This window comes from Ambystoma mexicanum, chromosome 2q, assembly GCF_040938575.1.
Source record: "Ambystoma mexicanum isolate Mex_15411 chromosome 2q, UKY_AmexF1_1, whole genome shotgun sequence".
NCBI lineage: Eukaryota > Metazoa > Chordata > Amphibia > Caudata > Ambystomatidae > Ambystoma > Ambystoma mexicanum.
This window is the reverse complement of record NC_090924.1, coordinates 62,640,640-62,668,341: the sequence shown is the minus strand read 5'-3', so window position 1 is coordinate 62,668,341 and position 27,702 is coordinate 62,640,640. Positions and strand designations below refer to the sequence as shown.

The 27,702-nt window shown below is 48.6% G+C and overlaps 1 protein-coding gene across 4 annotated transcripts in view; it reads left to right on the top strand.

Annotated features, from left to right (window-relative positions):
- The window catches only part of ADCY9 (adenylate cyclase 9), a 725,821-nt gene that overhangs the window by 466,449 nt on the left and 231,670 nt on the right, over positions 1-27,702 (top strand). For all 4 annotated transcript variants that reach the window (XM_069646827.1, XM_069646826.1, XM_069646829.1 and 1 more), the window contains exon 4: positions 19,012-19,119. In XM_069646827.1, coding sequence (XP_069502928.1) covers positions 19,012-19,119 — 108 coding nt within the window. The remainder of the gene's footprint in view (positions 1-19,011; positions 19,120-27,702) is intronic.

Below are 27,702 nucleotides of genomic sequence, written 5' to 3'. Positions count from 1 at the left end.
CAGGGATTGGTTCTCTCTCCACCTAACTGAGTTCCCTCCTGAGTGCATCTTGAGTTTCCTTTTGACCAGTTCAGGGTGATAAATGTGTCCTACTTTGCTTTTATTTGTTCTTCTGGACCAAGATCGTGTGAGGGAAGGTGTTGTAAAGTGACTTTAAATATATATATATATATATATATTTATTGATTTTATTCAAACAAAAGAACAACCCAAACCAAACTTACCGTGGATGCATAATTGCTCACATATACACATACATTATTATGTTCTTGCCCACTGTATTTCCCATCCCTCCCCCATCCCGAGCCTACTTTCCCACATTGTTAGTTTCCACCTCTTGCGGTGGGGAGTTCTCTTATGCCACGCTCATTGAGTCACCATCACTTACTCCATCATATGAGGGCCCGAATAGTTCTGCTATCAGTTGCGTCCAACCCGACAGGCCTCCCGCTTCTCCCTCTGTGTCCCCTCTACACGCTTCCTGCCATGCCACTGTTTCTGCCTCCGCCCACTTCTGCAAGTCCCTCCACCATGTTTCCACTTTGGGCCTGTGACATGCTTTCCAACCCATTGTAATCCTTCTCTTTGCCAGGACATATGCTAGATCTTTTAGTTTACTTACATGTTTAAGCTTACGCGGTCTGGGGAACCCTCCCAACAAACAAGCCCACGCAGTATCCACCTTCATACAGATCCCTTTATCTTACATTTTCTGTGCTATGTCCCCCCAATATCTCGCTATCAGTGGGCATGCCCAGAACATATGCACCATTCATGCGTTTTCCTCATTACATTTTGGGCACACTTGGTTTCCGACGTTCTTAAATTTAGCTATCTTTAGTGGCGTCAGATATGCTCTGTGAGTTATATACAACTGTATCTGCTGCAGCCTAGCATTTCTCGATACTTTTTTATGATATCCTTGTACCCTCTCCCACATCCCATCGCTCATCGGGTCCCCTACTTCTTCCTCCCAGTCCAGTCTAAGTTGCACCACCTCCTTGCCCACTCGAGTCATTATCATCTCATACACTCTAGACGTTTCGTGCCCCCCTTCCGCTATATCATATATCATATCCAGTGTGGTGTCCGGTTCCTCTGCCAGTTCCATCTCGGACCAGGTGTCTTTAATTCGCTGCACCATCCCATGATACGTAATATATTGCCCAGCACTCCGCCCCGTTTGTTGTACCAGCTCCTCAAATTCTAGTATCTTGCCCTCCTGCCAGAAATCCCCCATAGTTGCTATTCCCACCGGTTCCCAGTGCTTCCTAAACATTAAGCTTAGTTGCCTTTCTGTTCCCACCACTGTGGCCAGTGGGATCTGCGAGGAGCACGGGGGTGGCTTGTCCATCAACCGGCATGCCCTTTGCCACATCCCCCACCCAAGACCCAGCATCCTTGGACGTCCTCCCAACTCCTGTTTGGGCAACCATATCATCTCTTTCAGGAAATATGGGGCACAGTCCCCCTGGTGCAGTCTATGTTCTAAGGTAGGCTCCTCAGAGAGCCACTTAGCTACATGTTATAATTGGCTTGCTATATAATAGACTTCCCAATTTGGTAATTTAATGCCTCCTTTCTCATACAGATTTTGTAGTTTCCATAGGGCTACCGTGTTCCTCATCCCGTGCCATAGAAATTCCCCACATATGCTGTCCAGCCTGGTAAAGAATTTCCGAGGTATGGAGTATGGGATGTTCGCGAAGCAATGCAACAATCTGGACAATGCCACCATCTTGAGCATCGCCCCTCGCCCCATCATTGCCAAGGGGAGTTTCGCCCAGAACTTCATGCTATTCTCCAGTTTCTTCACCGTTTTTTCGGTGTTATGCTTATGTTCAGATTCTACCGTATGGTATATGTCTACCGCAAGATATCTGAAGGTTGTGACCTCCCACGGTACCTGTAAAACCGGCAGATTCTCCACCGAGAGCCCTCTATATCTCCCCAGTGGAAACACACAGGACTTACTGGGGTTTACAGCTATACCTTATAGTTCTGCAAACCTCTTCATCACTTCCAGTATATATTGAAGGTTCTCTTCTGGGTACTGCAAATACAATAACATGTCGTCTGCATATAATTAAATTAAATGCAATGTCTCCCCAATGACAATGCCTATTGCATCATATTGCTGCCTTAAATAAATCGCCAGAGGTTCCAACGCTAAGATATACAGCATGGGGGACCAAGGGCATCGCTGCCTGGTACCTCTACCAAGTTGCCACCTTTCCGAGATCACCGTTCCTCTCTTCACTCTCGCTAGTGGCGCACTATATAGTAGCTCCACCCAATGAAGATATCCTGGCCCCATACCGTAATTGGCTAGGGCCGCTTTTCCCCGTCTGTGTGTTCAACCACTCGATGAAGTCGCCTCAAATTACTCAAAATGTTTCTGTTCGGGACATATCCTGTCTGGTCCGGATGTATTAATTTATTGATGACCTTCTTTAGTCTATTTGCCAGGACCGCTGTTAAAATCTTACTATCTTGATTCAACATCAACAGAGGCCTATAGGATCCGCAGTCACTACCAGGCTTATTGAGCTTGGGAAGTGGTATGATAACCGCTTCGCGCAAAGATTCCGGTAATTTCCCTGCTTCATATGCTTCATTAAGCATCTCCAGCAGCAGGGGGAGTACCTCTGTTTTAAATGCCTTGTAAAATTTGCTTGGGAGTCATCGGTTCCCGGGGTTTTACACGTGGGCAGCTGCCTCAATACTTGCTCTAGTTCCTCTAGGGTGATCGGGGCATCTAGCTCCTCCCTCTCCTCTGCACTAATCTGGGGTAACCCAATATCTTCCAGTATGTCCTTTATCTCCCCTCTGTTGCTCCCTGTCACATCCCCATACAGGCGTCTGTAATATTCTGCAAATTCCTGGTTAACCCCCTCTTGTGTATCCTCTATGTCGCCATTGTCTTTCACTATTGTTCTGATTGGGGGCCTAGGGATCTCGTTTTTATAGAGCCATGCCAGGACTCTCCCTGGTTTGTCTCCTTTAGCATGTTGTCTCTCTATATTCATTAGTGATACTATCTCGTTCCAGTACCCTTTCTAGCTCCTTTTCGGAGTCCTGTAATTCGGCTAGGATCCCATTCTGCAGCCCTTTCGACTTGGCTATGGCAATTCTCCTCACTACTACTTTAAAGGCCTCCCAGAGCGTGCCTGCTGTCTTAATACTGCCAGCGTTTATCTCAAAGTAACTTATTATTTCCTCTCGCATATCCTCCCTAAATACACTATCTTTAAGCGCCTCTGCACGCAATCGCCATGTGGGTATCCTTCCCCGCGGGGGTCGGTATTGCCACACTAGCATCAGTGGTGAGTGGTCTGAGAGGACTCTGGCTTTATATTCCGCCTGCGGTATGTCGGTCATTAGTTCCCGCGTAACAAACACGTAGTCTAGTCTAGTCTAGTATATAGGCAATGTGGGGCTGCATAGTGTGAATATTGTCTGTCCTGCGGATGGCAGGACCTCCATGCATCTATCAGCCCAAAATCCGCCAACAATGCATGCAGTGCCTTTGCGGCCGGGGTGGGTCTATCCACTTTAGTGTCTGATCTATCCAGGTTGGGGTTTAGTACACAATTGAAGTCACCCCTCCACAATACCGCCCCCCCTACACTACCACTGAGTTTACCATACAGGGTCGTAAAGTACACAGCCGTGTTCTGGTTCGGGGCATAAGTGTTTACAATGCAGATCTCTCTATTTTCCACCAACCCCTTCATAACCACCATCCTGCCATCTGCCTCTGCCACAGAGCTCAGCAGCTGGAACGGGACATGTGGGGCCACCCATGTGATTACCCCTCTTGCATAGACAGAGTATGCTGCCCCTACTACTGTCCCTCTCCACTTCTTCCGTATCACTTCCAGTTTATCTTGCGTTAAATGAGTTTCTTGTAACAAGGATATGTCCACTTTTTGTCTGCGCAGGTACATCATGACCTTGTTCCGTTTCATATAGCTGTTGAGCCCCCTGACGTTCCAAGTGACTATTTTAAGGTCTCCCATGGTTCATTCCGTTTCCCTGGGGTGTAGGCTCACCCCATAACGCCTCCCCAACTACAACAAACCACTGCACACAACCCCTTCCCTCCCCTCTCCCCACCATACCTCAACCACAACAAATGCCCAGCTCCATCTCAGGCTCTCCCGCTTTTGGGTCTACCCCGGATCCCAGGCCAAGACCCTAACAGGGTGTCACCGCACTAACGGCGACCTAACTAAACTCTAAATGGGGGTATGAAGATTGGCCCTGCAAGGTTCCCTAACAAAGCCTTAGTCATAGTGCTCACGGATCATGTTTTTCCCCAGCCTGGCATTACCAGTCAAAGAGCTGCTTCAGCTACTATAATCAAGTCCCATAGTCTTAAGTTCTGACACACTCCGGCGCCCCCCATGCCTGTTACTTATCTTCTCCACCTCCTTCTCCCATCTGAACTTCCGACTCCTGGGGGCAACCCTGCGTGTCGAGCCATCCCATAGCATCTTCTGGAGTTTCAAAAAACAAAGTTCTGTGTTTGTGGAAAACTTTTAACTTCGCCGGGTATAGCAACATGTATTTATGTCCCGCTTCTCGCAGTCTTCTCTTGACGGCCCCAAAGTTCATTCGGCTCCGCTGCACCATCAGGGTATAATCCGGATAAGCTGTTATGTTTGCTGTCCCTCTCTGTATTGTCCCACCTTTACGGAAGTGTTCCAGGATCCTTTCTCGATCTCTGTAGTTAAGGATCATCTTGGCGATCACCGGCCTAGGTGGATTGCCTGGCGGTGGCTTCCTCGTTAAGGCCCTGTGCGCCCTTTCCACCGAGAACCCCTGAGACAGCACTCCTCCAGTTATCTCCTTTAACAACATATTTTCAATGAACTCCGTGGGGTTGTGGCCTTCTTCTCCTTCCGGCAGGCCAACAATGCAGATATTATTCCCCCGGGCTCACCCCTCCGCCTCCTCCGCCCTGTTCTCTAGATTGCCCACACGCTGTACCAAGGTGTGAAGTTCCGACCCGTGGGAAGCACAGTCCGCCGTGTTCGGGCCCATCTTCGTCTCAAGGGTCTCAGTGCGCTCCGCCAGTAACCTAACATCTTGCCGGAGTAGATTCACGTCCTCTTGCACCGCCCCAACCTTGAGCTCCAGCGCTGTTTTCATCTCGGTCACTGCCAGTTGAAGCTTGGTCTCCCAGGCCACCTTCAGATCAGCGATCGCAGCAATGACCTCCTGATTTGTGCTCATGACGGCCACACTCCCAACGGGTGCCCTGTCTTTGCTCCTGGCTCCTTCCGGGCCAGGCAACGTCTTAGTATATTTGTCTAGTGTAGGCTGCTTGCCCTTCAGTCTCAGAGGTTTGTTAGACATGGTGCTATGACCCCAAACCGCAGGTCGGCCCTATCACCCCTAGTCTTCAGTCCTAGCGAGAGCGGGTTCCCACTGCCACCCAAGCTTTTGGGGGGCCGCCCCAGGAGTGTCTTCAGGCCAGCTTTTGGTCACAGAGATGGAGTGTGCCCTCCCACGTAGCCACATGGATCCTCTCTCCAGTTCAGCTATGCATCCAAGGGAGCGCCCTGGGACATGTGCTTGGTTCACCAACAGGTGATTGCTGTGTTTTAATATCCCTGGCCTCGGGTGTCAGGCCGTATCCGTGGTCCCCTCAGCATGCTTTTCCATCCTGACTCTGCCTCTCACAGGGCATGCCAGCCGGCCAGCGCGCTTGTCTTCTCACCCCCAGGTGGGGTAGCACACACTTAATTTTGATGCCGCTAGCACCGCTCAGGCACAGGGGCGCCAGCAGCTCACAGGCCAGTCCGTCCTCCCCCCATCCTATTCGGGGCCGTCGGCGCCAGCCAGCTGGTCCGCTCTCTATCTTTTCCTCTTCTTTCCAATTATTGGGGCAGTGCCAGGATGCCAGCACTATTTCTGCAATTTGGCCAAAGCAGTGTCCTGTGCCCCCACTATTGCGCCGGGAGCCCCCATGATGCGCCGTGGGCTACTGTGCAGTCTCCACCCAGGGCCCTCCGCTCACGTTGCCTTATGTCTTATGTCTTATTATGTACCAGCGCCCCCCTGGCACTTTGTTTCTTACTTTCGGGCCGCTCGCACGCATTCACTTCCACCCAGCCTTTTGAGTGACACAGCCGCTCCAACACCGCGGCCCGCGGCAACAATATTAATTGAAAAGCCTTGTTCTGAGGCTTTTCGTGACTTTGTGTCAGCGCTCCCTCGCCGCGTACGAGGGGCGCTTCAGTAGCTTCTCCGCTTGGCCTGCCTCGCCTGCCAGCACGGGCAGGTCCTAGCGCCGGCCGCTCACCGCCTCGTATTGTTCTGTGCTCCCGTATTCGACAAACGGGGCCAGCGACTCTAAGCCGAGGCCTCCCCAGAGGCGCACGGCCCGCACCGTGGCTGCTCACTTCAGGGGTGCCTCTGCCATTCTTCGTTCTGTTCCTCCCTCGTTTCTTACGGCCGTTCCCAGGATTATTAAGATACCGGCTTGACAGCAACTGCTCTGCCCAAGTTCATAGTCAAGTGCCCATATTTCTGGCATTAACAGGCCAGTGCAACTGCACTGTTGTAAAGTGACTTCTCCAGACTCTCAGGCAAGTTTCTATGCAAGTTTCTTTATTCTGTTACTTATTTAGTTGCATCTGAAGACAGCATTTTGGACCAGAAACCGCTAGTGCCCATCACCTATGCTCGAACTGCCTCAGGTGTAACACATACGTCCATACATTCCACACTCTTACACATTCCACACTCTTAAACATTCCACATTCTTACACATTCAACTGATGGCGCTGATGACATCGTACACCTCTCCATACACTCAACATATCTCCCTCCTTTACGGAGCGCACACACACATTTATCCACCCAATACATCTACCATACATACCTTTGATGGCCGATTTACAATATCAATACATCTTTGATGCCCAATAAACAATATCCATGCATCTAGCACACACACACATACATGTGATATCTAATAAACAATGCCAATACATCCATTACATCTGACACATATACGTGTGGTGTCCAATAAATAATATCAATACATCTGATATATCTGGCGTACATAGTGCTGATACTCTATCAACAATATCAATACATCTGGCACACACCCTTGTTATGCCCAATAACCAAAATGGATATGTCTGTAACATCTGACACACACAATCCCTCAAAAAACCATATCAACACTTCCATCACACTGGCACCCCAATAATCAATATTGATTCACCCATAACATCCCGCACACTTACATGTGGTTCCCCAAAACACAATAACAATCCATCCAATACATATGGCACACATACCTGTAGTACCCAATGACAAAATCAATACTTCTACAACGTCCCACACACACACAATGCCTCTATAAACCATATCAATACATCCAAACGCTTCTGACACCTTCTCTTCTGAAAACACCACCCAACGACCACCACATAACACACAAACACCCATACATTTCCTTTTATCAACTAGTAAAATATCTCTGTTTTCTTATTGAAACATATATATATCAACAATACTTTCCTTTAACACGGACTGCATTTTGCTCTAAGTACTTGTCGCTCAAGGCATTGCAATCCTGCAAATCAAAAGAAATTGTTGTCATCTAGCCAGACCACGCAATTCCTTTCTTAACTTCTGTGCCACGTGAAAGATTGTTTACCCCTCACATAACACCCGCACAATGCTCCCACACCAAATACTTCTCCACACAACAACAGTAACAACGCCTCCATTACTACAAGGATAAACGTGTGCTATCACAACATAAAAACTAACAATCGGCCTAAAATCTTTACTTGGCACACACTGCACCACCCCATGCCGTTATATACACTACTGATAAATGTACACATTCTGGTTTACATGCTATACATTGCACCACATGAATTAGCTGCCTTAGAAATCCTTGTTGGCTTACAATAACATTTCTGTAGGTCCTGTGCAAAGTTTTGAACCACGTTCACTACCATATTTATTTTTTATTTATATTTTTATTGACATTGTTCTTTTATAATACAAAGGTCCAGCATAAACTTGTACATCCCTATCCCCGGACTTCTGCATTATCCTCCTGCTCTCCTGTCCCGTTCCTCTTAAGTGTGCGCCTATTACCTGACCTTATCTATCATTTATTGATAATTTGGGATTCTCAGAAAGGAGCGATCTCTTTAATCTTCCTTCATCCCTTTGTTTTAAAAAACATTTTTTATTGTATTTGGTTGCGCCAATAAACCTTTACAACTAACAAATATATCGCGATTTCAGAGTACAAATACCATACAAATTAGTCATTAACGATACAAAAAAGTTCACCTTAGAAAAATGACCACAAAATGAATAAGTATAAACTAAATTAACAAGGGGGGTCCTGGGAGTCTCTCTGCCAGACATTAGTCCTGGTTACGAGAGACTTACCCAGAGTCTTTAGCTCACTATCTTTCACAGAGAAGAAATATCCCAAACATATCAGTCTTTGTCCTGCCCTGGGGCAGTCCAGCACCGAAATGCTAGGCAATTCTCCTCTGAACAAGAGTACCAACAGCATCCCCAGACACGTGTTTCGGTCTTGTTGGACCTCATCAGTAGGGAGGAGATGTGCCTCTCTAAGAATAGTGAGCAAGGGGTCCACGTCTGGATTCCCCTAGTAACTTAGGGTGAGACCCAAAGTTACTTAAATATGCAAATTGACAAGTCAAGGACGGTACCACGGTAGCCAGCATGCCACCCCGCCTGTGTTATCAATGCGGGAGGCCACTGTGCACCGGTGACATCTGTTGCTCCACACGTCAGCTTTGTTTCCTGGTATTGTAATTCCCTTTTTGGAGGCTTTGCAGGTCTGAGTTGAAAAGGGCAAGGGCAATTCCCCCTTCTTCGTCCATCCTGGTCTCACCGCCTTTCTCCTCCGTTTGAACTGCCTGTTCGGGAAGGTAAAGGGCCGTCAGGTGTGCCTGGTTATTGTCAATTTCCTGACTCTGCCTGACCCAGTGTGTTGGGACATGTCAGGTAAACGGCACTGGTGCTAGTCCGTTGTCTGTTACGGTGTAAGAAATTGTTTGTGTCGGAAAAGGGGGGCTAGAGCTTCTAAGTATCCTACAGGGTAGGATGGGGAAAAGGTGTTATGAGGAAGGGGGTACTGCGTCTCAACCTTCGGTGCCCCACTTCCACTCCCCGAACACCCCTCATCCAGGTGATCCTCCACCACTGGTCCACCTCCAGGATCCAATAGCGATGGCCGTATCCTGGCCACCTGACCACCTGGATGACAGATCCCGGGGACCAGTAAGTGAGCCACCTTCGGGTTTCTCACACAATCCTCATCAATTGGGCAGGTGCCTGGGATTTAATTGCAATCTGTGGAGATGGGGGAAGTACCTAGGGAGTTGAAGGACATTTCTCGCAATGAGGCAATCCCCAGGTACCTGGCCCACTGTCAAAAATATTCAATCAGTGGAGGAGCCTCCAATGCCTAGATAATTGATGGATTCCTTTGAAGGGCTTGCAAAATCTACTAGCCCACTAGCATTGGCAAGTAGTTTTTATGAAGGGCGAGCGCCATTTGCAGGATTCCCAACCTTTCTGGCGAGCATGGTGATGGTAGAAACTTATTTTGCATTTACTGCAAACACACTTTGTTTGCAGAAACAAGAAAATGCAAGTTCACTGTGCATGCTTGGCAGCATTGCACCAAATATGAACTGTGCTTATGGTGGCATGCACCATTTTACAAAAAGCATTGGTAAATATTTTGTCACGAGTCACCTTGGGGCAAGTGCATTTCGCTTAGGTCGAGTATGTAAACTAAGGAACTTGCCCTGCAGGTCTATTGGTATTTTTTATAATTTGCAAGGCCTGCCTTGGAAATGGGGCAAGTTCCCATACATTTTTTGGAAATCTTTTGCAAAGAAGACGCATCGTCCTTCTGCCATGGGACATGGCACAGTTGACCAAAGGAGTTGGCTATTGTTACAGAATCAGAACATCACCTTTGTCACTGAACCTAGAGGGGCATATGCAGCCAGAGTAGACGGCCTACTGGAGCTTCAGGGCTAGTGACACAATCTTCCTGAAGGCAGTGTATGAAGGATGCGGAATAGCCCCCTTCTGGTGAAATGTTCGGGGCCAGACATGAGTGTCATCATGCATATTCAGCATCTTTTGGCTCTCATCCAGTCCCATGGTTTCCGCCTCTATTCCTACACAGACGACACCCAAATTTTGGTCCGTCTCGATCTCAATCAGGCTAATATGGCCAGTCGGTTTAGGATGTGTCTCCAGGAGGTAGGGGAATGGCTGAAACGAAATGGCAGTAAGACGGAGGTGCTGGTGGTTGGTACTACCTCACCTCTTCTTTTCTGGACCAATGACTGCTGGCCGGCGTCCCTTTGTCCTCTCCCGTTCCCTGTGGCATCCGTGAAGAACTTGGGGGTTGTTATTTCCTCCTCCCTGCCCATGGATGCTCTGGTGGCTGCAGTATGTAAGAGCGGACATTTTAAATTGCGCATACTTAGGAAAGTCCTCCCATTTGTGCTGGAAAAATGCCGGGCTCCGGTCATAGCAGCACTCGTCTTGAGTGGCCTAGACTACTGCAATTTACTGTATCTTGCCCAGCCTCGCTATGTGATTCATCGGCTTCAGCTATTGCAGAACACTGCTGCCAGAGCAATTTTTCGGCCCCCGAATGGTGCCCGCATTACCCCACTGCTAAGGCAGCTTCATTGGCTTCCGGTGGAAAAGACGATTTTGTTTAAATCGCTGTGTATGGGTCACCGGGCCTTTAACGGCCTGGGGCCTGAATATATTCAAGACAAATTCCCCCACTATGCACCAACTCCGTGCCTCTGCTCACACTCTGCCTTTCTTGTTAAGTGTCCCCGTTTTAGATTGACCTGTACAGGCGGCCGCGCATTCTCGGTTGCTGCCGACAAGGCATGGAATGCCCTCCCTCAGGCACTATGTATGACAGTTGACCATCTAGCCTTTCAGCGTCTGCTAAAAACATTTGTGTTCTAATTTTGGTTGTTAGGCGGCTCCATTCACATTTTAGCACCTGGGTCCCTTCGGGCGGTTGTGGGCTCTAAAAATGACTATAACATAACATTTCTAACATGGAAGAGCTTGCTGTCCTTTTGTTTTCTGGGCAGTTGATAAATGATTATAACTTCAGCATTCTAGCCAAAGAAAGGACCCTTGCATATCTAGCTTAGTAATTTGTTGTGAAGCCCAGAGGGATCAGAGAGGGTAGCGTCACCCTGAGAAATGCCACATTTTGGAAGCAGAAGGCATTATAGAGCAAAAGCTGAATGCTTTCTTGTCTGGGGAGGGGCAGAGAAGGCCTGCTGCCGAAACAGAGGGCGCAAAAATTGGTCAGTCTTTTGGGGCAAGTGTCCACCTGCAAAAATGGCATATGGCGTACTAGATACAAAGACTTACCCGTGGGGGCTTGGGCAATGGAATGGAAACCATCCCCTTGCTGAGTAGTTGGTATAAGAAACCAGCATGCAACTTGCTGTAAGGTATGATCTCAGAAAGCAGAGACTGGCGGAGATGAGGAACCATTGCCTCATACAACCAATCAATCTGTCAACTCCATACAAGATAATACTGCATTTGTCCAATCACAAGGAGAGAAAGAGAATGAGAGTTTGAGCTTGGGGGCCAAGTAGATGTCCATCTAGGCAGAGGCCGATGGGAGTGCAACAGTGGGAGCAGGAGAGATGAGCGTGCAGAGGTCAAGATCCAAGAAGGAAGTGACTGCTTGGGAAAACCCGGAGGACAGCTACATGAGCCAGCGAATTCCAGGAGCAGTGAAGCGAGGGTTGGGGTGAAGAGATTGCCAGCTGTGGTGTGGTGAACCCTTAAAGTCCTTGAAGCAGCATGTCATGTTGTGAAAAGACCTATGGAGAGCCCACAGGGGTACGACGTCAATTCATCGCAAGAGTGTTTTCTGCTGAGTTTTTTGCCACTGATTTTTGACTAAAAAGGTAATTGAAAAATATGGGAAGGGGTTGGATAAAGGGACATAACGGGTGGAGGGATAGGGAATAGATAGTAAAACACTGGCAAGAGGGCTCGGGGGGAGGGTCCCCAATTGTAACATATATTTCTATGGCTTTTTTTGGCCAAAATTCAGCAGCAAAAAAATCCACCAAATAAACCTGGCGATGGAATGACGTAGTACCCCCACAGGACCGGGACCCTGTTGTTTCCTTGTACCCTGAGCCTACCGCAGTATTAATGGCACCATATCCCTCTTGTGAAGTACTATAACATCTAGAGAATTATTAGAGGGAGAGATTGGAGCCGAAACTACAGGAGTGTGAGAGATATTAGGGAGGGAGAAGGGCACCCTGAATGTCACAGTGAACCTGAGCACCATAGGCCTCTGGGTCAGGGAGCTATGTTCCAGACACTATCCTTCGAGTGGATTGTGTCCTCCAACGTATTCCTCATCTTAGATGTATTCCATCCAGCTTTAGCTGCTTCGGAATTTTTTTTTCGCCAGAGGGTGCTGTGCATCGAAATGTCGTCGAGTCGATGGTCCCTCAAAGGCCTCCGTCGAGGGTGACGTCATCAGGTGTATAAGTAGCACGTGCGGCGCCCGTTGCCTCAGTTCTGTTTTTCCGCAGTAAACGTTGCTTCGGAGATTCGCAGCGCCTCGAGTTCTGTGAGAATAGCAAATAATATCGAATATGTCCTCATCATCGATGCCGACCATGGCCCTGAGATCGGGATTCAAAAAGTGCAAGTCGTGCGGTTCAAAAATGTCAATCACAGACTCGCACCAAGAGTGTTTGTGGTGCCTCGGAGAAGGCCATGACATGGAGGCCTGTACGAAGTGTCAGGCTATGACGGGAAAGGCCTTGCGAGAAAGGAGAGGAAAACTACAGGTAGGTCGCAAATCCGACCGTAAAGCCTCTAGCGTTGAGTCGAGGTCCCGTGAAGAGGCATCTCCTCAACGCGAAAGGCATCGGTCCAGGTCCCGAAGTGATTCCCGTTGCTCGTCGTCTTTGATGAAAAAATCGAAGAAACAATGCCACAAGTCCCCCTCCACCTCGTCCTCAGGCGAATCCCCAAAAAGGATGAAATGTCCCACTAAACATTCATCATCCGAAGAATGGGAAGCATTCAGGGTCAAAATTATGGCGGTGTTCGAGAAAGCGAAGCCTCGGTCCGTGCCTTCCTTGGAAGCCGGCCGGGAACGTCATCGCTCCGACACTCGCGCACCCTCGAGCCCGGGTGATCGAAATAGGAAGGATAGAGAACCTTCTAGGACGCCGAGCGAGAAAAGCCGCTCGAGTCGAGTCGACCGCTCGAGGTCCCCGATGCCGTCCGAGACCGAACACAACTCGAATGGCAAGTCTTCGAAGAGCGCCTCGACGCCATTGAAGCCGGCGCCGTCGAAGACGGGTATTGCTCCGACGCTATCGACGCCTTTGTCGACATCGACCCCGAAGCCCTCAACGCCGAAACCCCCAGTTCGGCAAAATCAACCAGAAAAAGGGAAAAAACCTGTAATCCCTTCAGGGCCCATTAATACTCCTCCTCCACCTCTCCCAGAAAAGGTTTTCAAACCTCTTCCTAGGAAAGAGTTCTTCAAGTCTCTGACCTCCATTTTTGAGGAACAGGAGAAATCTGATGAGGAGAATGTACCTTATGGGCTAGAATATGGCACCCCAAATGTCCCGGAATGCCTGATTTCAGAAGAAAGCAGGATGAGGGATTAGGTTGAATCACTGCACAATGCAAGTGGTATTGATACATCTCGTGAAAATTACTTTGGTAGACCAGAACCAGGAGAACATGCCAGTCCATCATACCGTCAGCTAATGACAAAGGTAATAGATTATTTAGGATGGGCCAGACCTCCAGCCCAATTCATCCAAGATGATCTAACAAACATATTGGATCATGGTCCTACTGAAGACCCAATACTACCTTTTCACATAGCCTTGCAAAATAGGGTGACCAAAAATTGGGAGACTCCGGATTCTATTCCGCCAGTGAATAAATCCCTTACTTCAAAATACCGCCCTGCCAGTAGCGACCCCGGTTATCTGTCGAAACATCCCACTCCCGAGAGTTTGGTCATACAAGCAGCCACAGCTTCTAACAAACTGGCGTACCCTTCTATCCCTCTGGACAGGAACGATAAGCGTGTGGATGGCTGGGCACGGAAGGTATTTTCAGCTGGGAGTATGGCATTAAAATCAGCCAACTCAGTTTCGTACACTCTGTGGGAGTGCATTGCGATGGCGGAGGAGCACATACCAGAAGGGGATGAAAGGGAAGGATTCCTAGCCATCGTTAGAGATGGGAAGGAGGCCATTCAGGAATCCCTTGAATCTGGATTGGACACTGTAGATAGTGGGAGCAGGTCCATGAGCACTAGCACAGTAATGTGCAGATTTGCATGGTTACGGAAGTCGGGTTTCGCACCAGACGTGCAGAACCGTCTCCTGAACATGTCCTTTGACAGGGCTCACCTTTTTGGCAGCAAGGCTGACAAGAGCCTTGAGAGGTTGCAGACCTCAAAGACAGCTGGCAAGTCTTTGGGAGCTTCCATCAGGCAACCTGAGCCTTTTTGTGCACCAGGTCAATCTTGGAGGGGACGATCCTATCGTTACTACTCCTCATATGGAAAGGCGAGAGGAATGGCCAGTCAAAGGGGCCAGAGAAAGGCCACTTGCGGCAGACGAGGAAAACGTGCAAAGCCGGCTCCAGCTACAGCCTCTCTGCCGTCAGCAGCTGCAGCAACCGCCTCAAAACCACTTTGAGGACTTGCATCACAAGACACCTGTAAGATGCAGGCTATCACAGCATCTGCAAGAATGGCGAGCCATTACTTCAGATGTTTGGGCTCTAGAAATAATAGCCCAAGGTTACTGCCTTCCTTTTCTAACGCAACCTCAAAGCAATCTACCAAGGATACACCCTTTGAAGTTTTCAGACCCGCTCCTACAGCAGGAAGTTGGACCCTGCTGGAGAAAGGTGCTATAGAACCGGTACCTGCAGCGGAGAGGAACAAGGGATGGTACTCTCCGTATTCTTTGATCCCCAAAAAGGACGGAGGACTGAGATCCATCCTGGACTTAAGAAACTTGAACAAGTTCCTCAGGAAGGACAAGTTCAAGATGGTTACCATTTCTCAGATCCTTCATGCCCTTCAATTTCAGGATTGGTTGGTGTCATTGGACCTCCAGGATGCTTATTTTCATGTGCCGATTCATCTCAAGCACAGAAAATACCTGAGGTTCGTAGTTGGCGACTCACACTATCAGTTTCGAGTCCTGCCATTCGGATTGACCTCCGCCCGTGGGTCTTCACCAAACTGATGGTAGTGGTGGCAGCGCACCTCAGGAGAGGGGGGATTCACGTCTAACCCTATCTGGACGATTGGCTGATCAGAGCACGTCCTGCCGAACAGGCACTAGATCACCTGAAAGTCACCTGCCACTTCCTCCACAGACTGGGCTTCTCCCTCAATTTCAAGAAGTCACAAATGACACCTTCTCAACGCTCCAATATATAGGAGCTGTATTAGACCCATCCCTGGGAAAGAGCTCGCCTCCCAGGTCAAGGGCTCAAGACATTCTTCAGATGGTTTCCAAATTCCAAAATGCCCAAAATCTTCAGGCCTACTACTTTTTAAGGTTACTCGGCCTCATGGCATCCTGTATCTTTCTGGTGCCAGAGGCACATCTGAGAATGAGATCCATTCAATGGCCTCTAAAGACTCAATGGTCCCAGTTCTCAGGTCGAATGACGGATCTTCTCCAGATTCCGAGCAAGGTTCGTCAAGATCTTCTATGGTGGACTTGTTCAGAGAATATCCTGAAAGGAGAACTTTTGTGGCAACCATGGCCGGAGATCACAGTAGTGACGGACGCCTCACTCAAGGGGTGGGGAGCTCATGCCAACGATCTGACAATCAGCAGTCGGTCTCCATCTGAGTCCAAACTACACATCAACCTTCTGGAGCTGAGAGCAATCAGACTAGCACTGAAAGCTTTCCTGCCATCTGTCAGAGGAAAGAATGTCCTGATAATGACGGACAACACAGTGGCCATGCATTATCTAAACAAAAGAGGAGGTGTAGGGTCACTACCTCTATGCAGAGAGGCAATGCAACTCTGTTATTGGGCAATTCAAGAAGGAATCTCTTTAACGGCAGTTCACCTAGCCGGGGAAGAGAATATGACGGCAGATGATCTGAGCAGACAGAGCACAGTGTCCCACGAATGGAAACTGGCTCAGGAAGTCATTCAAGAGATCTTCGCCCTTTGGGGAACCCCTCAAGTGGACCTATTTCCGACCAGAATCAACCGGAAGTGCGAAAGGTATTGCTCAAGGGAATTTATTCCGAGAGGAGCCCTGGGGGACACGTTCGTGGTGGAGTGGAATTTCCCACTATTGTACGTGTTCCCTCCGATTCCTGTCATTCCTCAGGTCATCAGGAGACTGAGACGCTTCGGGAGCCGCATGATCCTAATTGCCCCGGATAGGGGCAGGAGAACGTGGTATCCGGACCTTCTAGACATGTCCATCTGTCCCGCAGTATGTCTTCCTCAGAAAGAGAACCTGCTCTCTCAAATGGAGGGTCAGGTTCTCCATCCAGAGGTCAAAAACGCTCATCCTTCACCCTTGGTAACTGAAAGGCTGAGATACAAGGATTGGAACCTTCCAGATGACATCATGGAGGTGTTGCTTTCGGCAACAAGGCCAGCAACAAAGTCTCTATACCATTGCCGTTGGAAATAGTTTTGCAACTGGTGCAGAGAAAAGAATGTCGATCCTTTTCTATGTTCCATTCCGGAAGTACTGTCCTTCCTCCTGACCCTAGCACATAGAGGTCTAAATGTTGGAACCATTAAAGGTTATCTAGCGGCGCTTTCCATCTTCAAGCGCTCGTCGGAAGAATGCTCCTACTTCAAAATTCCTTTGTTAGTACAATTCTTAAAAGGACTCACTAATGTGTTTCCTCCTTAACCATTTCAAGTTCTAATTTGGGATCTCAATTTGGTCCTAAAATTCTCATTTAAGTCAGAGAATTGTCTTACCCGCATTCTATCCTCCACCTCATCCTAGTAAGGAGGAGGAAACATTACACAGGTTGGATCCGAAAAGAGCTTTAAGCTTTTACATCTCTAGGCTTTCCAAGCTTAGAGTGGACAATCAACTGTTTATTGGCTACACAGGAAAGAAATTGGGTCAGTCAGTGACAAAGCAAACAATATCACGCTGGATTGTGCTTTGTATTTCAGAATGCTACAGATTAGCACAAAAAGACCCAACAGAAGGTCTAAGGGCTCATTCCACCAGAGGCATCGCCTCTTCAACAGTCCTACAAAGAGGTGTTCCTATAAGGTCCATTTGTGAAGCAGCAACTTGGTCCTTGCTGCATACTTTCTCAAAATTCTACAGCCTGGATGCTTCCCAGTCTAAGGAGCTTAAATTTGGTAGAGCAGTACTATACTCAGCCATGTAAGGGTATCGAAAAATCTAACCCCTCCTCCCGAGGAATTGTCCATACTGCTTTGGGAGTCTATCTAAGATAAGGAATACCTTGGAGGACACAATCCACTCGAAGAACAAGTTACTTACCAACTGGTAACGTTCTTTCGATTGGATGTTCCTCCAACATATTCCTCATCGCCCTCCCATCCTACCCCTCTGTAGATTTTTCCGGGCTATTGCCACTCCAACTGTCGCAAGGCAAATACCGCTCTGCCGGCACAGTCTACACAGTGAAAAATCAATAATGAAGGGGGAAAAACAGAACTGAGGCCAACGGGCGCTGCGCGTGGTACTTATACACCCTATTACGTCGCCCTTCGAGGGACCATCAACTCGACGACATCGACGCATGGCGCCCTCTGCCGAATTTTTTTTCCAAAGCAGCTAAAGCTGGATGGAATACATCTAAGATGAGGAATACGTTGGAGGAACATCCAATCGAAAGAACGTTACCAGTTGGTAAGTAACTTGTTCTTCTGGTGTGTATTACAAATAGTGGGCAGGGCGCTATCCACCTGTGAAGAGAACCAGCAGCAAAGAGTACGCTGGGTACTTTTTCCCTGGGTCTGTATTATTGGGGATCCTGGGGGAGAACAGTATCCCCATGAAGGAAAGGACCTGGACACTACTGTTTTTCTATCCTGACACTGTTGAGTCAAGCTACTGTTTAGTTTTTGTTAAACACAAAGTCTGCCGTGGCATTCATTCTCTTCTGTCGGTGTGTGACAATACAACAGTGGTCAACCACACCTTGGAGTCACGTGGTTCGTGACGTTTATCCACACTATTTCAAAGGCCAGTACGGTTGGCTTGTTAGTGCAACCAACTGCACTAGGCTAGGCAGGTGCTGTACAGGAAAGTCGAATTCTTGAAACCCACTCAACAGGCCATTTAGAAATGTCACATTTAGCAGTTCCACCTGCCTTTACTAAACGAACCTTACACGATGCTGGTCAGTTAGCTCAGTGAGACCAGCGTGTACTGCCGAGATCTGTGTTTAAACCTGCTGATGTCCGGTTTAAATGCCAACAGTGTCTTACATCCTCCGAGTTCAGTAAATTAAGTAACATTAAGACCGGTTACTTACGAAACGGAAAAAAACGGTGGTAACCAGTAGCATTTATTAAAAAACAACGTTAATAATGTTATTTCTCTTTTGCCAAACGAAGAATGACAGAACTGGGCTGTGGCTGTTCCCACATACTTCCTTTCCAGACAATGCAAACCCGATCTTCGCGCTCAGCACATTACAACTTTTCACCGTTGAAAAAAGGGGACCTCGGCTTTGTCTGGGATCCCAATTTGTATGTTGTTTTTGTCATGAACGGATTCATATTTTATCTATATAAACACAATTACCTTTCTGGGCGATTATGGAGCCAAAGGGGAAACTTGACTTGCACCGCACTCATGTTGCATTTGAATACATCCTTTTCTCTAATCCTGTATTACAACACTGCCAATTTCTCTCCGCAGACTTGCCCTGCCTGCAGTGTTCCATTTGCTCCCAAAAGCGATGTCCCTATTGAAGAAGGAGCCACCCAGAACGGTTGCCAGGAGGAACACAAGAGTATCACCAACAAGGTATGGCTTTTCATGGCTTTCGCCACCCCCCCCCCCACCTTCCACACCCTCCTTTTAATCCGCTCCTTTCAGCCCTCTCTGCCACTCTATAATTCCTCTTTATGCTCTTAATTGACTACAAGATGAATTACAAACCTCGTCTTGGCACGTGTATCTAAAGGGACTTAAGGTCACAACTGAACACTGTGGCAGTGCCTGGGTTAGCTACTGCCATTCATCCGTTTTGGGCGATTAGCCAAAGACCAGAAATCTAATAAATTAGAATGTGATACAGAGGGCCAGATCTTTACAATTCTAGCTCACTAAAAAAACTTTTAAGCAGACGGCGAAGTCTGTTTTTGAAAAAAAATTGTAAAACGTTTTATTTATTGCACGAGGAACAGTTACAATAATAAGCATGTTGGCAGTAGCAGTTTGTTCCCTTAACGTCCCTCTCCCCTCCCGCCACCCTCTCCCTTACAGACCAACTTATACAACACTGGGTTACAGCATGTACTTCTTCAAGTTAACCTTTGTTATGGCATTACAGCAGGAATTCAGGGCACCTTAATTGTGCAGTCATTAAGGCTCTTTTAAGTTTCCTTTCCTAAGGGGAGACTCCCCCCCAACCCCCACAAGACCCTGGGCGTGCCCTTAGTATTTTCAACCTGACTGGCCAGTCGACCCTTATGGATGGTTATGCTATCACTTTATGGTCGGCTATGACCCCAATGCAGTATGAGCATTCCCCATTCCATATGAAAGGATTCCATCTTATCGTTTATCATTGCAGTGAGTTTTTCCAAAACGAATATGTCCCGGAGTTTGAGGGACCAGTCTATTTTAGAGGGAATAGCTGAGCTCTTCCACTTTTGCACTATTGCTACCTGGGCCGCTCTCAGCATCGCTTCACATATTTGTGGAAGCCTATTTTCGTCCCTGGTCTTCTCCGGTAACCCTGGTAACCCCAGTAACATTTGCAGTGGGTCAAGTGTGAAAGTTATGCCCGCCACCTCTTTCATCCAACTAAGGACTTCAGTCCAATACACCTGGATTTTGGGACATGTCCACCACATGTGATATGATGTGGCCCGCTTCCCACATTCCCTGGGACAGAGGGGAGAGACCCCGGCAAACATTTTGGAAATGTTACGGGGGGCTAGGTGCCAGCCATGTAACATTTTAAAGTTATGCTCCATTTTCGCCGTGAACAGATTCCCCTCGGACATAATGCTGTATACCTGTTCCCATGTTTCTACGGTTATTACTCTCCCAGTTGCCATCTCCCAAGCTTGCTTGAAATTTTGTCTCCCTTCGAAGTTTGCCGTAACCAGCACTCTGTACAGTTTGGGCACGATCCCCCTCCTGGTGGTAAACTCACTGATAACTCGTTCAAAGGCTGTTAATGGACGGGAGAGGTTTGGTAGGACCTTGGGGTCTGTACAGATGCCCTCCAGCCTCAGATAATCAAACACTGCCACCCCCTCCTCCCCCAACACCTCCCTCAATATCTCAAGGTTTTTGAACCATCCCTCTTGGAAGAGTTGTCCCGCTCTCTCCAGACCCTTGTCTGACCACATTTGAGCATTTTTAAATCCCCTTTAACTAACTCTACAGGTGGACCCCATATTGAGCTCAGAGGGGAAGGCCAGGAGGAGAGGGACACATTTCTCCCATTTATCTTCCACAAGGTCCATGTTACCCCAAGCAATGGGTACTCCCTGAGACTTATTGGTACTGACTTGGTCGGGGCTCGCAGCGGGTCACTAACTTTCCCGTGGAGCGCATACATATCCTCCAGGTAAGACCAGAATGTGCCCATCTCTTGTGTGTTCTAAGAGGATGCGCAGTTGTGCTGCTTTGTAGTATAAGTAGAAGTCCGGCAGGGCAAAGTCTCTGGTGAGAGTAAGGGAGGTCCTTTTGATTCTGGGTCTCTTCCCTTGCCATATGAATTGGGAGATCATAGAGTTAAATCTCTCAAAGAAAGAGTCTGGGAGACGAGTGGGGATCACTGTGAATAGATAGAATAGTTGCGGGAGGACCGTCATTTTAATTGAGGTCATCCTGCCATGCCATAAAAGAGTCACGGGGGCCCAGTGTGAAAGATCTGCACCCAGTTTGGCCAGGGCAGGGGTGAAGTTGACTTCAATCAGATGAGTAAGATCGCAGGGGAGACATATCCCTTGGTATGTTATTTCTTTGTTTTCCAGCCTCATCCCTCTTCGCGTTTCCTGGGCTATTCTGTGTGCAGGCTGTAGTGGCATGACACTAGACTTTGTGTTATTAATTTTTAGACCCGAGAATGCCCCAAATGTGTTGATTTGGTCTAGTGGTTTGGGGAGTAATTGATGCACTTCAGACAGATAGCATAGGATATCATCCGCGAACAGTGACAGTTTAAACTCAGCTACGGCGCACCTTAAGAGAAGGGGTTGTGATTTTGTACCATTGACTAGAACCCTTGCCGCCGGGTCTGTGTATAGTGCAGTGATCCATTTACGGTAGTTGGAGCCCAATCCCATTCTCTCAAGAACCTTCCACATACCCAATCCACCCTATCGAAAGCTTTTTCAGAGTCGATGGAGACCAGAAAGCCATCCAGATTCTGTTCCTGAGTCAGGTGCATTAAGTCAATTGTTTTGCGGATATTATCTGCGCCCTGCCGTCCCATAATAAAGCCGACTTGGTCTCCATGGATTAAAGAATGCATGAGCATTTCCAGTCTGACACTTAACGTTTTTGCAACCACTTTTGCATCTGCGTTTAACAAGCAGATAGGCCTATATGATTGGCATTGTGTTGGGTCCCTACCCACTTTGGGAAGAACCACTATCAGAGCCTTTAATATGGAGTCTGGGAGGATACCTGATTCCAGTACCTGGTTAAATGGTTTAGCCAGGAAGGGTGCCAGAGTGGAACAGAATATCTGAAAGAATCGGACCGAGAAGCCATTCTCCTCTGGAGATGTTCCCTATTTCATCTTCCCTATACACAAGCTAATTTCGTCGGCTGTGAATGGGGCCTCTAGTGTGGCTTCCTGTTCTGGGGGGATGCCTGGTATCGGGAGCGTATTGAGGAGTTTGTCTATCCAAGCTCTGTCCCCTGTATATTCAGTCGAACAGAAGGCCTCATAGTATTTGGGAACTCCTCTATTTGTTGGTCTTTATACACCCTTTTTGAATCTGTTTGGCGGATGGGCCCTATTCTCTTGGTGTTTCTTTGAGCTCGTAGTTTCCAGGCTAGTATTTTGTCTGTGTGTTCTCCCTTTTCCATATATTTTTGCTTGAGAAATGCTCGTTTTTGTTTGATACAGGAGGAGATCCTTCAACTGTGTTCTGTATTTTTGTACTATTGCCAAATTATTCGGGGATATTTGTGATTTTAGCATCCCCATAGGTTTTAGTGCCTATATCTTGCTTCTTAGGGCCTTCTCCTCTTTCTCTCTCTCCCTTTTCTTTATCGCTCCCAGTCGGATTTGTTCCCCTTGTATCGTGGCCTTAAATGCCTCCCAGACTGTCGTCAGCCTCACCCCCCCATTGTCGATAATTCCTTTATTGATTTTAACAGGCTCTGGGCTACCTCTCTATCTTTCAACAGCAGGTAATTACACATCTACCTCCCCTTCCTCTGCTCAGGACACCATTCTCCCAGTTTAACGCTAATCAAATCGTGGTATGACCAGGGGACCGGCTCTATGGTTGAGGCTGACACTTTATGTAGCAGGGCAGCGTCTACGAGGACATAATCTATCCTAGAGTAGGTAGCGTGGACCTTTGAGTGAAAAGTGGAAGATGGGACCGCTTCTCCCTCCCGGACCATTGCATCCATCACCGCCAGTTTGTTTTTTATTTGGGAGAAGGCCGGGCCATCTTGCGCTGTACGTAAGATCCCTTTGACAGAATTGCCCCCTTCCTGTCCGATTCCGGGTCCAGGACCATGTTAAAGCCCCCCCCAATAAGTGCCCCGCTACAAAGGTTGGTATTTTCCCTTTCACTTTTTCCTAATAATGGTCCTGTCCTTCATTTGGGCTATAAGTTTAAATTAAGGAAACCTTTTAGTCTTTTATCAGTCCCTTGATGAAAATATAGCATCCTTCTGGGTCTCAAGGGTGGAGAGTTCCGTGAAGCCCAGCTTTTTCGCAATTACCACCGATACCCCTCTCTTTTTGGATTCACACGAGGCAGGATACATTTTTTCAATGGCCCTGGCTTTCATGCCTGGCTCCTCCCCCCTCTTCCAGTGGTTCTCTTGTAAGAGCATAACATCCAGCTTCAAGCGGTTAAATTCCCGGGTCACTAGGGATCTCTTCGATGGGGAGTTAAGACCCCTAACGTTCAGTGAGCCTAGAGCAATCTCGAAGATCAGGTCATGCATGCAGGATTCCTTATAGTTTCTGTATAAATCTGGGTCCCCGATGGCCAAGCCACCAGGTACTTTACCTTGCCACTGCTGATATGTGGTGCACGCCCTGTGTTGTGTTACTTGCATATGTAATAAAAACGCCCCCCCTGCGAACAACCCCCAAAACTTCAACTTTACACCCTCCCCCCTTTTTGAACTCGTCTGAGCCGCAGATGCGATGTACACCATCATTGGTCCAGACCATCAGACTCCCCTCCTTCTTCAGGCATGCTTATTCCCACAATATCGTTACTTTGAGCCCCCCTCAAAACTAGCTCGAAGAACTTTTGCCTTTTGCACACACCCCTTGTCCCCCCTCCTCCCAACAACCTCATGTGGCTTGTTGTCTTGGATCTCACCGTCATCACCCCCAGGATCGAGCCTCCCACTCCGGGAAGCAGAACTGTCTGGGAGACGGTGTGTAGTCCCCTGCCACTTTGAATTAATTCCTCAACAGCTAAGTGGGTATGGAGCAGGACTCCCATCGGACCCACTATTTAGATTTCTCAGTTTCTGTTTCAGGTCTTTGCTGGAGAGGGAGGATTCAACTTTTTGAATTTGCGGCATCCCCTGATGCGTCATCTGTCATTGGGTTTCTCAGCCCTTGGGTGTTCCCCTGTATCTCCCTCACTGCCATGGAATTCTCGTTCTCAGAGTGTTCTCCCAGTAGTTCTCGTGATACCCTGCCAATGTCATCCACGGTTCTCAAATTGTATTTTTAACCCTCGTGTTCGAAGTTGAGGGAGAAGGGAAATCCCCATCTGTAGCAGATTCCTTTTGCATTGAGCCATTTCGTCAGGGGGCCGTAGAGGCGACGTCTGGACAGAGTGAAGGAAGACAGGTCCTGGTAAATGCTGACCCTGGATTCTCCCCATTGTATTGGGCCCATCGCCCTGGCCTTTTATAGAATATTGGTTTTCTCTGGGTAAAAATGAAACCTCGCCAGTATGAAGCGGGGGCCTCGGATGCCGCCTCCTGCTCTATGGGCTCTGTCAATGGTGGGTTCCATGGTGTTTTCATCGTTGAACAACTTTTTGACAATACCATTAATTGCTTGGACGGTGCCTCTTTGTGTTTCGCCTTCCCTTTCAGGGAACCCAAAAAAGCGCAGATTTCTTCGTCGTTCCATGTTCTCAGAATCATCAATTTTTAAGGCACATTCCTCTTCCCTTCTTTCTAGCTCTGAGATCCGCATATCGAACTGGGTTTCCAGGTCATCTACTGATGACTGGTTGGCCTCTAGTCCTTGGATTCGGTCGTCCATATCAACCACTATTCTGTCTAGTCCATCCAGTCTATGTGTGATATCGGATATAAAACCTTTCAGTTCCTCCAAGATCGCCGCCATATCTCTCCTCATAGATTTCACATCATCTGCCATAGTTTTATTTCCTGGGGGGGCTGTTCTCTTGTTGGCCTGGGGGCTCGGTCATACTTGAATTTCTGGAGCGGGGCCGCTCCGCTCATGTATGGCAATATACATTTGTGTTTGGGTTAGCTGACTGTTGGCAGGTATAGAGAGACCCCAGGCCCACTTGGGCTCATTCACTTCGAGGTCCTCTAATCCTTGTATGAATCTGAGGTGTTGGGGGACACCACCGCTCGCTGAAGTCTGCTCTGTCACCACCCGGCGCTACGGGGTGGGTGGTCATGCTTCCCCCTCTGAGCATTCCCTGCCCTCCTTGGAGGACCGCATTAGGTTTGGCTGTGGGCCAAGTCCTTTCAGACCGGATTCTGGTTCTATTTAGGGTGCTCTGCACTTAAAGTGCGCAGCGCTGGTGTTGCTGCCCCCACAGATTCCACAGTGAGTAATACGGGCCTCTTCACAATCCTGTGCCCCCTCCGCGATCTCAGGGTAGGACCAGTGCCCCCCGGGGGCTTGCTGCTCAGCGGTGCCTTCCTGGAAGGGGGCCTTCTGCCCTCCTCCTGGGGCACCCTCCGCTTTGGCTCCCAATACAGTCTGGCCCCTGTGGGGAAAGGTGCAGGGGACCTTCTCTGGCTGGGGCCTCCGGTATGCGTGGAAGGGGGGGGGACCTCCCCACCAATAACAATGTCCGGGAACGTGGGCCGCTGAGTGCCGCTCTTGATTTTCCCCTTGTCACACACCACCTACCTAAGTCTCTGCACGGGTGTGTGGGGTGTGGGCTCTCCAGGCCACGCTCTGCGCCTTTGGCTGTACCAGTGCTTTGTGGGCAGGGGAAATCTCCGTACTCACCACTGACATCAGCGATGTAATTCCCAGGGGGCACTCTCTGCCGCTTCTCTTGTGCCTGCTGACTTCTGTGGGGAGGGTGTCCATTCGACCAGTCATGTGCCTTCCTCTGGGGTGCAGTGGCAGGCTTTATATGTTTCACCCCCAGTGGTGCTGCCTGCACTCCGCGGCCTCGCATAGATTTCACCTGGAGGCACGGGGTGGCTCAGAACTGTTGTTGCATCAGCCTCCTCTTTACTACGGATTTTCTCGGCTAATCCGTGGATTGCACAGTCCGTTCTAACACCCCCGCGGTGCACTGTACCTTGGCTAGGTCTGGGGGACAGGGGGTAGCACAACTTTCTGGGGCAACTTGGGGGAGCTCTACTCCTGATTTTGAATTGCTGGAGGGGAACGACGCACATCTCTGTGCCCCTGGTGGCTGCCCGGCTGAGTCTCTTTATGCCGACCCAGTAAGACGTGAACTGTAGCCGTAGGATTTGGAAGGTGATCAAGCCTGCGTGGAACTCAGGCTGCAGGAAAGTAAACATGGCGCTTTGTGTCATAGAAGCATGTAAAGCGTAGAAACCTAAATTGGAAATCCTTGCTCCCACCCCAGTCCTTTGTGGATCCTGGGCTGTGCTGCTCAGAGATAGCTTAGAGTGAGTGGGATTGTAATGTGTTATCACACTGTTTCTCACCTTAAGCACCCTACAGCTCTGCCACAATTATGTTGCTTCACATTCGTGTACTAGTGACCTTGTTGTGTGTACTTTTCTACGGTGTAAGTGCCCTTGCCCTCCACATTGCACCCAATGTTATTTTAATTTTTCCAATATATGTGGGTTTAAGGTTGTTTTGTGTCCATCTCAATAGCGTGGGCCTTAATTGAGGCTATCTGACTGCCTAAATAATGTTTGTTGTTTTCATGTAGAAAAATGATGTCTATATGGCGATTGATAATTGTAGCTATTCCTATCCACTGGAATTTTACCTCTGAAATTCTCAAATAAAAATTATTATGCAGTGGAATGGGGGGGCGGTAGAGAGCCCAGCCAAAATGGCCATAGATCCGTGAGCTCCCGTCCAATCCTAATCTATCTGGTCTGTACCCTCCTCGTTTGGACTGCCAGGAGCTGTGGAATGTTCTGTAAACTGTGCAAATTCTTGGTGCACATTCGGATTAACTTTGAAAACCCATGGTGCTCGGGGTCGAGCAGAGCTGGAGGCGCAAGAGTGAACTGGTGGTGTGGGACAACATCCCGCACAGCAGACGCAAAGGGGGCCACCAGGCATCTGGGCGAGTCACGCCCTTGTCATGCCTAGTGCGGCTCCCAACCAGCTGCTTGTTATTAATCTGCAAATAAGGGATCTCTGGTGCTGGTACCCCCATGGAGTGGAAGGTCAGGGGTACATAAGTCACACGCCCTGTGGCTCCATGGACTAGGGGCCTATCCAGACGCGTGCAAGTGATGGGCTGTGCTGGGCAGACTCTGACGAGGCGGCAGAGAGGTGAATAGGGAGGGCCGTGAATGAAGAACACAACCTGGGGGGGAGGGCAGCCTCCATTATGTGCTCTGACCTATTGTGCCTACTGATGGCCTAAAACAGGGATGGCCCTTCTGATTAGATTGCGGGCAACGAGTGGTGCAGGATTCAGCCCATACCACCAACTAGTGAAGGGCAGTGTGACCAGAAACAAGGCTTTGGAATCAACTGGATTTCCCATCAGACTCAGCAAGACCTTGTAAAGGGGTGCTGAAGAACCTAGGGCCCATGATTGGATGAGGCAAAACACCAGTGTCGCTCACTGATCAGCTTGTAGCTGGTGTAGCGGTACCATACTCTGACAAGATGATCTGCCCGGGGCTCGCAGGCTGCACCATGTCAAAAGCACAGAAGTTGGGCAAGCAATGATCTCTGCTGCATTTCGAAGCCACTACAATGCCCAGATCAGCTGGGATCATGGAGGGTCTTCAGGAGGGATCCTCACAAGTCTCTGTGTCGGACCC